General features: G+C 44.1%; 1 protein-coding gene across 20 annotated transcripts in view; it reads right to left on the reverse strand.

Moving 5' to 3' along the window:
• Positions 1 to 970: 970 nt before the first annotated feature.
• CACNA1C (calcium voltage-gated channel subunit alpha1 C) overlaps positions 971 to 12561 on the reverse strand; it is a 444106-nt gene continuing 432515 nt past the window's right edge. For 19 of the 20 annotated variants that reach the window (XM_026841170.1, XM_026841183.1, XM_026841181.1 and 16 more), the window contains 3 exons: positions 11787 to 11890; positions 8621 to 8944; positions 971 to 8352 (listed from right to left, as the gene is read on the reverse strand). In XM_026841170.1, coding sequence (XP_026696971.1) covers positions 8056 to 8352; positions 8621 to 8944; positions 11787 to 11890 — 725 coding nt within the window. In that variant the 3' untranslated portion in view covers positions 971 to 8055. The remainder of the gene's footprint in view (positions 8353 to 8620; positions 8945 to 11786; positions 11891 to 12561) is intronic. The other variant, XM_026841180.1, reaches the window with a different exon arrangement.

Here is a 12561-nt window from a genome sequence, read left to right on the forward strand (position 1 = left end):
TTTTTTTTTTTTTTTTTTTTTTTTTTTTTTTGGACAGGGTTTTCGTACAAAGCTGTAGCCTGTCCCCAGGGAGCTCAGACAGGTTTCCAGCCAATCGAGCTTTTCTGCAAAGCCAAACCGTTTGCTGGGCTTCGATTGACAGCCAAGAGCACGGTGGTTTCATAGGGTTTTGTGGTGGCAAACATCTAACTGAGGGCTGGTCTGAGCCTGGAGACAGCGAGGGTTCTGCTGATCGTTCTGCCATTCCAATATCTCACACTGATGACATCCACAGGTTTTATTCACTTCTGGGGTTTTACCATTTTGTGACACCACAAATTAATAGTAGCAGCAAAGCTTGCAGTTCTCACATTTGTGTGCATGTCAGGGAATAGCATATAATGGAAGTTTTTTCTTTAGACGTTGTTTTGCTCAATCTTATACCGATATAATTGAACTGAGTGCAGTGGTTTACAGTGCTGCAACAGGAAATACAGTGCTTAGTTGGCATTGCAGCGTAATTGCTTGATAACCATGGTAAAACAAATTTGTTCAGTCAAAAGAAAATGAGTGATATGTTACTTATTATCGTTCCATTACCTTAATGGCTTATGTATTTACTAATTACACTGTATTTAGGCTGCAGGCATTTATTTTTTGTTGCATATGCTTGGTAAGAAAGAATCCTGTGCAGAAAATACTGTGTGGTTATGCATTAGTCACACTGTGGACATCATGACATGGCAGAATTTCTGTAGTGACAGCAGTACAAAGAGCGGTTGGATTTCCTAATTTACTGTTTAACAGGGCAGGCTGTGACTGTCCAAGACCATTCTGCAGCCCCTTAAACACGGAGATAGTCCATGAATGACAGTGGGACTGATGATGAGAAATAAGGGGCTGCAGCAAGCTGTCTTAATTTTCAGCCACTGCTGAGAGAATGGAGCAATGTCAAAGCAGTTCTGATAATATTTACAATATTAAACAAATCGACATTGTTTAGAAATTTATTAGCAATTTTAAAATAACATCATTCCTTAGATAAAAATGCAATCTTACAGGAATATACATTTGTCCCACACAGAGATGACCCTATAGTTCACTGGCGGGCCATTCACTCTAACTTTCCTCTGTTGATTTTAAAACGTGCGAGAGGGCAAGACGGACTCTGGCACTGATGACAGGCTTACATGACGGTTACAAACTGTACAGCATTATTTACAAAAGCGTTTCTGTGGGTTCATGAAAACTAGATATAAAATTGTGGAAGGAGGTAAAGAATTGAGACAGGAAAGGGCTTGCGTGGAGGTGAGAGGGAGCGCTGCGAGGGTGGTCAGGGAGCGCAGGGAAGAGTGGGAGAGGAGGTTTATATCTGGACTGATTTATACTTGAGAGAGATCATTTTACAGCTCCGGGCAATTCAAATGAAGGCAAAACACTTATATTTATCAATATTTATAGCTGATGATCAGAGCAGGAAATGGTGCTCCAGGGCCTGAACTTAAGAGGTGCTGAGGAACCCCATCTTCCCTGAAGTCACTGCAAAACACAGGTATGCAGTACCTTGCCAGGCCAGACCCAAACCATGCAGATGCTGGCCAGATACAGTACCCCCAAGACCTTAAACGATTTTGATCCTGCAGTGCTCAGTCATTGGTGAATTCAGACTGAGAGATCAGCTCCTAAATTACACTTCCACTCCTGAAACTGGACTAGATTCCAACCACTTCTTGCCAGAATTCACCCAAAGCAACTCATCCCTTGCTCTACCAAGTGGCAATTGTTTTGAGGGAGATTTCATAATTCAGAATTGATTTTTAAGGCAGTTTTAAAAGTATCTCCCCCTTTTTTGTGTGTGATGCAGCAGTGTTTGTCAGAGATATTTACAATCTCACTCCTCCTCCTCTGAAATCTTCCCACATTCAAACTGTCAAGACTGAATAAGCCTGAACCAATCACTTCTATGAACAATCATAAAGTTGATGATGTTTAGGTAGTATTGGCTGCCAGTCTACCTAGGTGCTTGAGATGGGTGCAGACTGGCATTACAGCCTGTTTGGGAAAGAACTTGCATTTTGCCTGGCTGGGCAAAATGCAAAATGCAACAGAAAAACACAGGTATTTAATTGTCCAAATGATGAGGCTAATGAATGGTGTCTGGGTTTGTGGGTCTGTCTTGAATAGGTAAAGGGGCTGTTCAAACGCTGGCAGAAAAATATGTTGTTGGGCGGAGTGACACCTGCTCTTGCCTGGGCTTGCCTTGGCTCCACTGGGCCTGGGATGCAGCTGTTAACCCTGGCCTAATGTAAGGGCTGGGCAGAGTGCCATGAACTTCAGGCTGCAGGAGTGGAGGCTGTCTGCGTGAGGTGGGGTAGAAAACCAACAGCATGGGACTGTGGAGATGAGCTCCTGATCCAGCCTAAGCCCTTGGTAATGCTAATGAAGATTCCCTTATTACATCAGTCATTGGTGCTGCTTCTCTCAATTAGCCCTTTAGAAAGGGACTTGATTAAGTTGCCTAATTGTCTCCTGCCGCATGAGATCTTTGCTAACGACGTGGGGCTGGTAGCTGTGACACCAGCCCTGGGGAAGAGTTGTGCCTTTCTGGACCAGCTGCTGCAGGCCAGGCAGAGTGCTGTAGGGTAGCTCAAGTGGCAGTAGATGTCCGCATTTAGGCAACTGAATCGAGCCCTGTGCCCCTAAAGAAGGCCTGTTTTTTATGCTAAAGTGTTAACAGTTAAGTCAAGTCCCTCATAAGGGGCAGGGGAAGAATGGAGAATTTAATTAGAATGCTAAAGTTTATATCAGAAGAGGTTTTTCTCCGTTCCAGTGTGATGCTACTGTCTTCTCTGAAAGCAATTGGAGCCCAGTCTGTCTTCAATACAGGACATATCTCTCAGCTGTGCTTCTGCCCTCAAGCTGCCCCATCTCAGGGCACTTTAGCAGCAAGGCCATAGTGGTTTTGGCTGTCCGGAAGCAAAGCAGCAACAAAGCTCCATGGACTGAGATCCCATTGGAAACCTTCTGGATCCCTGGGCTTGCCGACCCAGAATAAAACTTTTTAAACTTTGTAACATTCAGAAGAAGAAAAAAAAGGAAACCCTGTGTGGCTACTGAAATTTATATTCCTTAGACTTCTTTGGAGAAGAGAAAAAATGGAGGAAAGATAATCACATTTTTCTGGGCCCAGTTCTGTTTTCCACATTATTTGCATGGATACAACCTCCTTGGCCTCTAGTGCCCTCCAGCCTCATGTTAGCAAGATGGGAACTGGGGCTTCTGGTGGCCTGGAATATTTTCTTTATATGTGCTACAGTTTTCATTATGGGAACTGAAAAAATCTCGCCACTACCAGAAGCCCTCAACTGGATCCTACTTATTTACTCAGTTTTGTTGTGCTCCAAATTCCCCATTCAGTGTTCTCTCCCCCACCCTGCCCCTGCCAGGGGGACAGTCACAATGGAACTATGCATATATCAGGATACTCAGTTCTGTCTCAGTAGGGCTGCTTCACTTCAGCTTACTGGACCAACGGCTTTCTCATCTACACATATGAAACAAGGCCTCCAATTTCATCTATGGCACAGGTGAACAACCCCATGGGCTCACGGTGCCATCACCTCATATGATTGTGTCTGTGTGCAAACGCGCATACATTTCATACAATCTGAAACTATCAGGCAGAAAAGACACAGGAGCCTGGCTGAGACCCATACAACTGTTATATTGGCGTCAGTCTAAAGAAAGCAATGATACATTGCTTTGGAAATTATCAAGAAATGTAAAAAATGCATTTGCCCTTTTTTTGTTGTTGTTGATTTCATCATTGTTGTAGTCATCGGGGCAGGGTTCTGAGTCAGAAAACAAAGCAGAAATAGATGCAGTTCTGTACATGGCGCCTCTCTGGCTGTCCCTCCGTGCTGGGGTGTGGTGGGCAGGGTAATAAAACAGGCAGGACCCCTGCAGTAGCAGCAGCATCTACACCATCATCGTTCACATGTCCAGCTGAAGAGGCAGATGGTACAGAAAAGGTCTGTGGATAATAAAACTCCAGCTCTGGATCATGAGTTCCACTTTCTTCCCCATCATGTCAGCCACACAGAAATAAGGAAGAAAAAAAAGAAATGCACCTGGTGTGGCTGGCCCAGTACTGCCTGGAATAATGAGCAGGAGTGATACAGGGAGGAGGTTTGTTGTTTTATAAGAAACGTCTTTAGTCTGCAGTGTACTCTTGCAAGTTAGAGATGCTCAGTGGCAAACAGCCGGTCATTTTTCCCATTCTTTCCTTTCCTTCCATGCCACTCCTCAGCCATCAGTTCCTTCAAAGCTTCCATCCACAGCACAGTGATTGTACCCACCATCCACTCCCATACACAGGGAAAGAAGGATGCTCCAGGAACTAAACCTGCCCCCGCCTTCCCACCATCCCCCAGACTCTACCTCACCTGAAGGAGGCAGTAGCTCTTTGCTCAGGCCTGTCACAATGTACACATTGGAAGTACCTCAAAGGAATTAAAAAAAGCCACCCTCCCCAGAAAGAGAAATTTGCACACCTGGCACCAGCAATTACTAAATTTAACTCCTGCCCCTTAAACCACAAAAGTTATCTGCATTCTCTGCTAGCCATGTGTTTTCCACTCTGCAAGACCTAAGGAGTCTTCCAGCAAAGAGTGGGGTTTCCCTTGGCCGCTGTAGGCTCTGACCCCTAAATCAGTTGCAGCTATTAGATGCATGGGGCACCCTTTTCATCATTTTTCTTCCCATCAAGAAAAATCCTAAAAGATAACATGGGCTGTCAAACATCCAAAATGTCCATTGCCACCATTAGTACTTTCTTTCTTAGGAGCAGAGAACACCTCTGTCTCCCATGGGGAGGGTCAGATGGACTTTATAGCGGAAGAAAATTATATAGGGAGCTCTTATACTGATTTCATTTTCAGAAACAGTCAGGCACAGCATTATTTCCTTCCAAGTAGCTTTGGAGCACATCAGCACTAGCAGCAGCAAACTTTCAAAGGGAGACACGCTTGTGTGCCCATCCTGATACAGTCATGAGGCATGGAAAGGATAGGACTGACTGACATCCGCTGGTTACTTTCCCCAGGGAAGTCTTGAATTAGGACTTTGATGGCAGATGGTTGTATAAATGGATGCATATTTCTCTAGTTTAAAAGGATTTGTTTTTTTTTTCAAAGTATCTTGAGCTGCTACTGACAAGTTCAAAATGACACTGAAAAAGTGCACTGTCAAAAATACCCTTTGCTATTTCTGCTTTATGCCCCAGAGAATCAAGAAGAAAACAAGGGCATTACAAAAATAATGTAATCAACATATGCAATAAATTATGTTCTCAGACATCTGCAGAAGCTCAAGATTTGAATGATAGTTTAGCTCTGAGTCAGATTACACCTCCTAGCTCAGCACTGATCTGCAAGTTTGTGAACCATCTTGAGAAGGGAGAAAAAACAGCAGTAGTCTAGACAAAAATCAGTTCCATAAAATCTAACAATGCCTGCCTGTTTTTTCAGCCTCTCTCAGGGGTTAAGGCCAAGTATCAGTGTGAGGAAAGTCAAGAGAGGTTCACACTCACTAGTAGGGAAATATGACTGGGACATGCTGTGCCATCAGATGTTTTGTGATTTATAATCTAATCCAGCCACTAAAGTTCTGGGAAGAGGGATGAAGACCGTGTATAGGAACGCAAAAAAGTCACTTAACATCTGTATCTTGACCAGACTGTGGCAATTCTCCTAAGAAACGATCCAGAGCTCTCTCCCTCACTCACCCTCTGCTTTCAGTGGTCTGGACTGAAAGTTAGATAATTTTACTTTGCTAATGATTCAGCCTCTTGCATTTGCTTATCCCAGGATCCTGCTATAATCAGTCAGCATTAGCTATCTAACAAAAGAAATTTGAAAGCAGATTTTTTTTTTCCCTGCTCCTTGAATTGCTAGTGCCAGTGAATACATAGGATGGATCTGCCAAATGGGTTTGGGTGTCTTGCCACCCTTGAGTGGGATAAGACCTTTAGAGGAACTGAGCAAAAAGAAAGAGAAGAAAGCCTGAATAAAATGTCCCAGTCTTGGGAAGAAAAATTCTTTACCATTAAAGTCATCATGCATGTTTAAAGGGAGTGAGGAAGAAGGAAAATGAACACAAGATATGCAAAATCAGTAACGTTCAACCTGTCAGTGGATTGCAGAATAGTTACTTACACCAGGTACACTTTGTTCATTGTACAAATTAAAAAAGGAAAAAAAATAGTACCCCTTTGCCCAACCACACGTAGAAAAGCACTTAAAAGTTCAAAGGTAAAGCTTGGCACATTCCAAATACGAAATGATTCACCTGACATGCAGCAAAATATACAAGAAGTGATTGTTTTTTCTTTTTTTTTTTTTAAACAAACTTAATTCAATTCATTATCTTTGCTTGGCACAATTGCAATTCATCTTAAAAAAATATTTGAAAAATACTGAAACTGACCTGAATTCAAGTATAACGGTTTCTTCAACAGAAACATTATCAATGCAATAAAACATCACATGGAATATATCGAAGCGTAACGCCTTCTGGTTTTGTTTGTTTGTTTGTTTCCCCCCACCCCTGCAATTTTTCTCTATACAGTTTTAATGCCAACACAACTTACAATTGTATTTTAAAATTAATATTATTGCATTGTTTTTGCATATCTTGTGGAACAGAAAATGCAAAGAGTTACTGATTCCCCTTTCAAAAGCAGAGACAGTGGTTCGTTTTTGCATTCAAATGGCCCCAGATACAGATCTCCTGCAGCTCAAACCAGGATGTGGAGAACTGCATGCACTTACACACACGCGCGCGCACACGCACACTTGCTTGGTATCGCTCCCACACTCACAGATATACTTAGCACTAAAAAGAACCCAAATCAATCACTCAAATGTGCAAGACTATATCAAGTGCATTGCCTACTATCTTTAAATTATAAAACAACAACAAAAAAAGGAGGTTTCAATTACTAGCAAATAAAATTACAAATTGTCGGTGTACATAACGGTTGGTAAAACTCATCTATCATACTTCTACCAAATTTCAATGGAGAAAAAAAACCCAGTTTAAATAATACAACATGATCAAACCAATGTAACATTTGCGAAGGTGAAAATAAACCAAACCAAAAAGGTAGGTGATTACAAAATGTTGTAAACACTCCCTTCTCCCTCCAAAAAAATAATAATAAAATAGTCAAAATAAAAACTGCAACATGCTTTCAAGAAAATATCAAACTGCAAAACAAGGAGAGATCTACACAAGCCCACCACCACCTCAGCAAGTGCGGGGCAGGTCGGCTCAGCCCCACCGCAAAGCTTGCTCCCACTCTCCCACTGGCTGGCATGGCTGGCTGTCTGAGCTCTGATTGGTCAGCAGGAGAGAGACTGAGCTCGGATTGGCTGGCAAGTGACTGCTTGAGCTCTGATTGGTTGGCAGGAGTGGCTGCCTGCGCTTGGATTGGTTGGCAGAGACCGCTGCCTGGGAGTCTCGGCAGGGTTGGCAGCGCTGCCACCGGCCCCTCGGGCGCCCTCGGGCTTCTTCTGCTTCCTCCTCCCCTTCATGGTACGGGAATCCACAGCAGAAGAAGTCCTCCTCTCCTTCCGAATAAAAGGGCCTTGGCTTTATGGAGACGGTGAGGCTCATACAGAATATGTGCAAAATGATTTTTACAAGCAAAGTTGAAAGACACCCATTTGATGTAGGGTCCTTTTGGCTAGGGCCATCCACAGGAAGCTGAGGTTCCCCTTCGTGTTCTGGAGGCAGTCGTCGTTCCTTGTGCAGGGACTGGAAAAAAGAGGGAGCTGGCTCTCCTCTTCCTCCTCCTCCTCTCCTCACTCTTCCTTCATGGACACGTGCTGGGGTTATATCTGCTCCTGAAAAGCTTTCTTACACCACCCAACTCTGCGACTCGTCCCAACAGAAATGAATGAAGAACGCTGTTCCGGTTACTCCAGGTCACGAGAACAGTGAGGCACTTCTGAAACAAACCCATTAGGAACATTGAAACAAATAAAAAACCAGCATCGCTTCCAGCCCTGGCAACTACAGGCTGCTGATATATATCCTGCTGTCCTTGAGCTCCTCCTGACTTTTTCTACAATCCGGGTTCTGCACCTCTTCCTCTTCCTCTCCTGCACTGTCCTGCCCTGGGTCCCTGCAGTTAACAAAAGGCAAGAGGTTGCCATTGGGGCTCTGCTTGCTGTTACCATTGAGAATGTTGTCTGCTGCATTTTCCATCTCTTCTATCGTCATGTCACAGGCATCTGCAAGCTCCTGGGTTGTGACCTCAATGAACTTTGGATCTTGAGCAAACTGCATCAGTCCTTCTGAAATCAAGACCTTCAAAAGCAGGTAGGGAACCAGAGACAAAAACATATGTTAGTACTCTGCATCATCAACCCTGTCACACACCTAACACAACCCTCTTTACTACTGTATTTTCCCCAGTGGTCCTCCTCCCATTTATGCTGCTAACCCCTGCTTAGAGATGGTCTTTCCTACTCCTGGCATTGTGGGCAGCAGTATATCTGTTTCCCCGCTCTTCCAAGGGCTGCATTTCTAGTTGGCCTTGACCCTGTCCACGTCCTTCGTGACTCTGCAGTCTTACCGCTTCAACCAGGCTGCCAGCGCTGCCATGAAACTGCCTGCTGCTCCCTCCTGTCTGGCTGGGGACGGTGAGAGAGACCGGCCTGGCTCTCCTTGGGCTGCTGCAGCCGGTGTTGTCAGGGTACCGAGACCCGCAGTGTACTGATGGGAAGCTGCTGTTGAGCTTCTCACTGGACTCTGCCCCGTCGAGGCGCAGAGTCGGGATGGTCTGCTGCGGCCAGCCACGGCTGCAGGGTGTAGCGGGGGGTGTAGCACACAGCCGAGAGAACATGGTGGGGGAATGGCTTCGCTGGAGGAGGGGACTCAGGCCGGCCACCGCTAATGCCTGTGGACAGAGGAGGAACAAGACAAGTGAGAGCTTGCTCTTAGCAGCAGTGCTGAAACATGATGGTTCTGGAGAAACTACCCGAGCAAGGCCTGGAGTGTCCTGAGGCTTGGGTAAACGGCCACCAGCTCCTGGAACAGTTTAGCTGTTTCCTGTGAAGTCATTTTGCAAACTTTCCTTTAAATGGTGTATCTTGCACTAGTGCCAAGCACCAGACTGCGAACTTTCACGACTGCAGTTCTTCAGCCTTGGAGACATTGCACCGACAGGAGGGATGCAGCTCTGCTCCCCACAGCCTTGCCAGAAACACCACCTCTTCTCCAGTGAGCGAGACTGCATTCATTTTCCCACCACTGCCACGACCCATACTGCTAGGTTTTACTGCCAATTGCTGTGTTTTCTCCAAGTGTCTGGTGTGGAACCTGTATAAATACCAGATGTGCATTTTAGATGTGTTTGCAGTTGGCAATAACTATAAATCCACCACTGGATTTTAAGGCATCTGCTGTTGGTGGGAAGATCAATATCTGATGATTATACTTCAAGTCATCCAGTCCTTCTGTAATCATATACACAACCTCTGAGTCATCCAGCCTCCTTTTATAACAAATTTGGTTTTGCCAAGAAATGTTGGACCAGATGATCCTTGAGATCCAACCTGGTATTCTATGATTCTATGAAATTTCTTAAGCAGCTCCTTGTTGTATAGGGCTGATCTGATGCCTTATTCATGGTGACTGCTGCCTTGTTCCACAGGCAATGCTGTCAAAGTCATAAGCTCATCTCACAGAGGTCACTGCTGCCTCAGGAGAGAAAAAAAATAAATGCATAGAAAATACAAAAGCATGTGGATTGTGTTACAGAGAATCCTCTTGTTTGAGCTTTGGTTAGTTTCACACAGTTTCAGCTATCTGGAGGCTCTATGTTTAGTCTAAGCTGTGTAGAGACACCTCTCTTTGGTACCTGCCTGAAAATGCTGTCTGGAGGACGAGACTTAGACAAGACTTATACTTGCCCTTTGGAGATGCTCTTTCCCTCTGTTGACCACAGGGGGACTGAACTGACTATTTCAAACTAAAGAGCTAACTTTAAGATATCTAAAGTTCAGTGGAGCTTAGTCCATCTGCCACTGAAATCTTTGGGAACTGACAACCATGCTGTGCTGATGAGTTCAGTGACAGATGAGCAAAAGAATTATTAGTCACCTACAGAGTTCACCAAGATTTTCTCAGGAATTAGATGTCAGTCACTTATTAAATTTCAGTGAGGAAGAAAGCCTTTAAAAATTCATCTGTATAAGTCATGCCCTGTAGGCTACGATGGCCTCAGCACATTCCTAAAACTACCAGGACTTCAATGAGAGCAATAGATCTGTCAGGCAGGACAATTGAGCCGTTTTTTCAGCTTGTTGGCAGAAACATATACAGATGTTTTATCCAAAATATAAGGTTCTGAAAAAGTTAAAAGAAGCTCTTAGGGATTTGTTTGGGCTTCAGCTGCATATATTTACATATTGTGATGTATAAGTATTTTGTGAGAATACCCCTTCAAGCATTCATGAGCAACCAACTCCATTGCACTTCGCAGAGGCAACCTTTCCACTTTATGTTCTTGTTTTAAGCACTGTTGAAGGCTAACATTTTTGTAACCATATGAACACTGCTGATTGTTGCCAGCTGGAGGCCAGATGCCTATTTCAGGGTAATCTTTCAGTCTGGGTGAGTGACAATGGGGTGCGTAGATCCCAATCCCTCTAGGTTTGGAGCTGTATTCTGGGATGTGGAAGGGTGAAGTAGCTCCATCCTCTTTGTACAGGTTGGAGGGAGGTGATTCAACTAGCTGGGTGGGCTGAGAGGGTGGAAGGCATATGTCTGGTCAGCTGTGGGAGGGCAGGAAGCCTCAGGAGGGCTGTTGGTGCTGTGGGGAATGTGGGAAGCTGTTTTCTGCCCACTCCTCCCTGACCCAACACATTTGCAGGTTGTCCCTGCCACAGCTGTAACTGCTTTCTAGAGCTTGACCCTTAAAGGATAACTGGCTGGGAGTCGGGGTGAGAAAAGCCAGGGAGCCTCAAGTATGCTTATCTTTCATTCTTCTGCTCTGTCTTCTTATTCCTCCTGTCCCTGCCATGGGGCATTTTTGACCCCAGTGACAGCCTAAGGAGGTGTGAAGGCCATTCTGCCCTGTCCTAGGAGACTGCACAGAGCAAGATGCCCCACTTGCAAGGCTGGCGCTACCATCTGCACTTGTTTTTTTTATGGTGACAAAAAGTGGCATCATCAAACTAAGAGACACAAATCTACTTTGGACTATGACAGCTGGCTAATCATCTAGGTACATGCCTTAGCATACATTTGCTAGGCTGCTGAATACATTTACAAATCAGCTTAAGAAGCTGATTAACTACATGTAATCAGTTTAGGTTTTAAAATGAATAATTACAGTTACTGGTTACCTTTAATTAACATGAAAGTAGACACTGAACATTTTATTCCTATGTATGCTACTATCAAAGCCAGTGTAATTTCACTGCAGCATGCAATTTGGGCAGCTGTTTTTATCTTCTAGCTAGCTTTTTATTTTATTCTTTCATGGACATCAAAAAATGGTAACTCTGCTGTATCGAAAGGATGTGTTCCTGTAGCATTGTTCTGGGAATGATAAAAATCCCAAAAGCAGGAATGAGCATGATGGCAAATACGATTTCTAAAAATTGAACCTGTGATATGGGTGAGAAACTATCCCAAATGGTTTTAAAAAAGTTGGTTGGGATACAATGTGGAGGCACTGCAGATGGTAGGCTCTCAGTTATATTGCTGGGCCCTTTGTCATTATTAATGCTTACCTGATGATGTACCAGATGCAAAGGCAGAACAGTCTTCTGCGAAACATCTGCGCCCTGGTTCTTCTGTCTTTTCAAACACTCTAAGTGAAAAGATGCTCTTCGACCTGAAACAGCAATCACACACAGCTGGGTCCATCACTCATAATACACTACAGGTAATCTGTTTTCAATTTCTTTTAGTGCAGTCACATTGGTGATACAGCAAAGACACCCACATTTCAGGCTCTGTCCACTTTCCCTCAAGACTTTGCCCATTTTCAAAGCATTTGTATTTAGAAAAAGCAGTCACCCATCATGGACCAACTAGCACTACCTTCCAAGCAAGCTGCAAGATAAAATTCTGGATGATGATTTTTAGTTTTCCTCTTTTAAAACACTGTCCTAATAGATACCACGCAGCTTATTTCCTTTCTAAGCAGTGGAAGTGTTCTCAGACCTCTCTGGTTCAGGTAAAGCCTGAAGTGGAACTGATGATGGCAGCTGAGGCTCTGGTGCTGTGCTTGGCTGTGCACAACATGCAGGAGGGGACATGAGGCTGCTCAGGTGACCTCGGCCTCCCGCTTGCATGTGATCTGTGTCCCTTAGCTGCCAGACATACCACAGTTTATGAGGCTGTGTCTATAGCAATGTCAAGTAGAAGTGAATTAATCAATGGTTGAATTCACTGGTGAATAGAAGACATGAAGCATTTTCAAAATTTGGAAAGAAGGGAAGAGAAAAAAGCTTTTTTTCTCTTGGAAAAAAAAAATAATTTAGGGGGAACCATTGAAACAGT

This window comes from Athene cunicularia (assembly GCF_003259725.1).
Source record: "Athene cunicularia isolate RWA chromosome 1 unlocalized genomic scaffold, athCun1 chr1_part2, whole genome shotgun sequence".
Lineage (NCBI taxonomy): Eukaryota > Metazoa > Chordata > Aves > Strigiformes > Strigidae > Athene > Athene cunicularia.